The 4,515-nt window shown below is 38.6% G+C and overlaps 1 protein-coding gene across 1 annotated transcript in view; it reads left to right on the forward strand.

The window, feature by feature from the left end:
• Positions 1 to 283: 283 nt before the first annotated feature.
• Positions 284 to 4,515, forward strand: part of LOC101857775 (ankyrin repeat, PH and SEC7 domain containing protein secG) — a gene marked incomplete in the record, with an annotated part of 18,453 nt that continues 14,221 nt past the window's right edge. The window contains 2 exon segments of the mRNA XM_005092821.3: positions 284 to 475; positions 3,392 to 3,522. Of these exon segments, the coding sequence (XP_005092878.2) occupies positions 3,401 to 3,522 (122 nt within the window).

Consider the following 4,515-nt stretch of genomic DNA (forward strand, 5'->3'; position numbering starts at 1 on the left):
TAATGCTGAATAAGGCCTTTATTGCGGACTTTAGTGTTCATTCAAAATCGTATGTATCCTGCCTAGTCCAAAAGAGATCCGAACAATTTGTATTTAAATATAGATCTTTGTTATTTTGTTTTCATTAGGCCCCATGCTGTCTTTTCCCAACACCTTCTCTTTTCTGAAGTAATTGGAAGTACATGTTGTGCCTGCTGGTTTTCAATCGACTCGATAAGCTTGTGAATATTAAAACAAATTATCTGAGCTTATCTGATCAATTTGGGAATATCGAAGCTACCCAGGTTCATACGGCTATTCCCAATAGTCTGGGAATATCAACAACTTGTCAAAACTATACCGGAAACAGCTGAGACGCGAGAACCCAAAGAAGTCTTTCTTTATCCCAGGCGATGACGTTCTGTTTGTAAACATACTTCAAGACTAGGCACTGTGCGATATAGCGTGTGGCGAGGCCTACATCTACTGCTTGAATGTGGGTTATTTATTGAGTGCGTAGTTTAGCATTTCACGCATCCTTGCGTTTGACCCAATAACTAACCAATCGAGGTGGTGGCTCTAAATATGCTTAGGCCCTAGACTCTAGTTGAAGTCTGTGTTGATAGTTAATGTGAACGAGAAAATATGAAAATGAATTCAAATCAGCCTCGTCTCGTCTAAAGTCTAAAGCTTTGACTTTGTGTAGCAGTGTAGGCCTTACATTTTAGTTTTTCTTCTTTGGTCTTAGTGTGGCTGAACTTGGAAATCAACCACCTTCACTGGACAAAGGAAATCAAGAGTGTGTATTTATAGAGGTGATAATAAGGAGGTTTATTTAGTTTAGACTTAGAAGATTCCCTTCTACTTCTACTTCTAGATCTAGATCTAGATTCTAGATCTAGATACTTTGACTTTGTGAGCTGTGACTGCACTTGACTGATCACTCAATATAGGTAATCCTTACCTTCTGATGTCCCTCATAATTATAAGACTAGATTAGATCTAGTCTAGATCTAAAGTACTCTTATTAACTAGGCCAGGGTATTCTTTTACTTTCCCTCCCGTCTCAGAACTACCAGTCCATGTTCTAAAATTGATGTGCTGAACTAACACAAACTTCAATACCATGGCAAATTAATAGTTTTAGAAATATTTGATTTTCTGAAAAATCGAGCTATATTACAGTAGATCTAGATTTCTAGATCTAGAATGGGGGGTTTCAGAAGCCCCCCCTGGGTTAAAAAAAAAGGCCACTGGACCTTTATTCTCATTACCCATGTCTTGCTATTCTCACCCCCCCCTCCCCCCCCCCCCCCGGATGAGAATAGCTCCCACCCTGGTGTGGGCATGAGGTGAGAGAAGAGAACTCCCCCCTGACCTCTCGCAGGCCGATAAGATCACCTAGGCCCTTGGTGGCTTACCGCATGTGGTTGGGAATGAATAATAATTTATGTAAACACATTTTTCGCCTTTCCTGTAAGTAAAAAAAAAAAGGCTCACTACCGACGTTACTGAGCGGGATGTGGGACCGACGTTACTGAGCGGGATGTGGGACCGATGTTATGAGTGGGATGTGGGACCGACCACTGGCTGGACCATTCGTTGTTTACACACTTGCGATGGCAGGCCTCTCTGCCTGCACACCATAAATTATGGTTCAAGGAACAGAGAGAATGTGCAAACGTAACGAGACACAAACACAAGACAATAAATGCTCTTGCACGACGGTAGAAGGGTTACCGTTGTAAATTATTCAGACCAAATGGACGAGAGAGCGTAAATCGTGTTAACAATTTTAAGCAATACAAGCTCTTTTCTTCACTTTCATTTTTTTCCTTTTTTTCTTGCCTCTTCTTTCCCTTTCTTCTTGAACATTTGGAGTTTGCAGCCAAAAAAGGGAAAGAGAGCCAAATGAAATTCTCTGGGCCAGACCCGGTCCGAAAGAGCCAAATTTCTGGGATTTGGCTCGAATCTGACAACCCTGACTGTGACTATTTGGACTCAAACAGTGACGAACACGATGCTGTGGAGCATCAGCCCCTCCCCAAACTTAAATGGATCACGATGAAATACCAATGCCAATGATAAGAATGCATTCTATTCTTTCAAGTGTCTTTGCTTTTCAAATGGCTTTTATTCTTAAATCAAGTTATATGGTTAGTGTGAGGCAGCAATCAAAAATAGATAGATTAGCCTATAATCATAATTATACAATATATAAAGTAAAATCAGTCGTGGAATCCACTGCGGATAGGCCATGGTGAACATCAAGTCCAAAGCCTGGATCTTATGTAAACAAGAAGATTCTAGATCTGTGGATCATTTAAAACTGTTGTTGGTGTGTTTTTGGTTGGCATGAGACTAGCGCAGCTGGCTCTGTACACTGCAGACCAGCAACTAAATGGGCATGTTGATAATAAATTAATTTTAGAGTTTTAAAAATGTAATTTCAAGAATAAAATTGTGAGGCATCGTGGTGAAATCGGGCGCTTTTATCAAAATAAGTTAAGTTGAAGAAACTGGCATAATTTTCTGCCGGTTTGGCAACTTTTATAATCTCTTTTCAACACCTTTTATGCGTCCATTTATAAATACATTTCTTTCAAGATTTTACTAATTAAATAATTTGATGAAAGGCACACAAATGTACACATTCTCAATTTCCAAAGACTCTCAAGCTATGGAAGTTACCAAACTTTTGCATCCATTTTCTCACTAATTTTACCTCTGAAACTGAAACGAAGTAACCTCCACATCCTTTAATTACCATTTAGATTTTAGAAAATATTCCTATAGCTCAACATCTAGGCCTTACATGTGGCGTAGGTGGCCTAGTGGTTAGGCTCTCGGACTTGCAACCGTAAGGTCGTGGGTTCGAATCCCGTCAGGGGCCCGACGTTGTGTCCTTGGGAAAGGTACTTTGCACAAATTTTCCTCACTTCACCCAGGTGGAAATGGGTACCCGGCTATAGACAGTGAAAGATCTTGTCAGTTTGATAGTGGAGCGCGTGAAATCCGCAGCTTGCACTGTATGCTTCCTCGGAAGCTGAGAATGTTTCTGAGTGTTCTTAGAGGGTCTGCTAGGGTAATAATGGTTGTAAAGCGCATAGAGCATGCTCTTGAACATGGATATGCGCTATATAAAAGCAATTTTATTATTATTATTATTATTATTATTATTATTATTATTATTATTCTATTCAGGACAGATGGGAATGAAAATCAAGGCAAACGAATTTAGCTTTAAAGAGTGATACCAATAAACAAGCTCGTGATTCCACTTTGTTGTGACACAATTATTGTTCATTTCATCCATGTTGCTGTTTACTGGAAGGTAGCCTGTTGAATTTGACCTTTAAGTATTCCATTGAAAATTAAGTAGGCCTTTTTATTTTTCCTTTGCCCTCTATAGAGAGGAGTCATGGAGTTTGGCAGTGCCGGCGACGATGTGAATGAGTTCACAAAGCTCTTTGTGGCAGCTCTCGACTCTGATAACATGACGGTTGTTGAGTCAATGATCAGGACGAAGGTCAAGGATTTCAGGTAACCAAGGAAGCTTTGATCTTTTATTTTATTATTTTTTTAGAGAAGGTTCTCAGATGATCAAGGAAGTTTTCATCTTTATTTCCTCGAAGGTTTTCGGACATCATGGAGATCTATTATAATTATATGCATGCGTAGGCCTATTGTAGGGCTGTTCCAGCAAAAAATTTGCCAACCTAACAGAAACTCACATTTTTGTTAAGTTACTGTTTAAATAGGTAACTAAAAACTGAAGAAAAAAAAGGCACTGGGTGAAGGTCACCATTAAAACTATGTTTGTAAAATCAACATATTATATATATATATATATATATATATATATATATATATATATATATATAATATATATATATATATATATATATATGTATATGAGTTATATTTTCTAATGGAAAAGAAAAAACTATCTTCACTCTAGAAGGAATCACATGTATTGTAAATGTTGCCTTTATGTTATTCAGGGAAAACTTCTCTGGAGCTATTTTTGTGGTCTTGATTTGTTTGATTAAAGAAAAGCACATCACCTATCGAACATCTATCGTCCTTATCTCCCCTTCTTCTTTTTGTGTTTGTTACTCTCTTGTAACACCTCTAATCTTCTGGCGCTCATATGACTTTATGCAGTTGCGAGCGCCGTAAAACCTCTTCTAAAACTAAACTAAAAAAGCACATCAACACAATAATGGTCATTCGACTTTTAGTGTAGGAAAAGTAAGACAGAAAGACAGACAGGCAGATAGAAAGAACAGAGGAAGAGAAAAGTAAAGAAGTAGTACCTGCGAGAGCCACCCTCCAGCTGCCCGCACTTTTGTAGTCAGATCATGGGAATGTTGTTGTTGTTGTTAGCGATCCAGTAGCATCTGAGCGTTAACTCTTCTGCATGATGCCATTCGGTAATAGCTGCATGTCTGTTCTAATTGTTGTCTTGAGGAGTAGAGGCAATTAGATGTGTGGGGTAGCTTGGGAAGAAAACATCCCCTTAAATCAGTTAGT

The sequence above is a fragment of the Aplysia californica genome, unplaced genomic scaffold, assembly GCF_000002075.1.
Source record: "Aplysia californica isolate F4 #8 unplaced genomic scaffold, AplCal3.0 scaffold00053, whole genome shotgun sequence".
Classification (NCBI taxonomy): Eukaryota; Metazoa; Mollusca; class Gastropoda; order Aplysiida; family Aplysiidae; genus Aplysia; species Aplysia californica.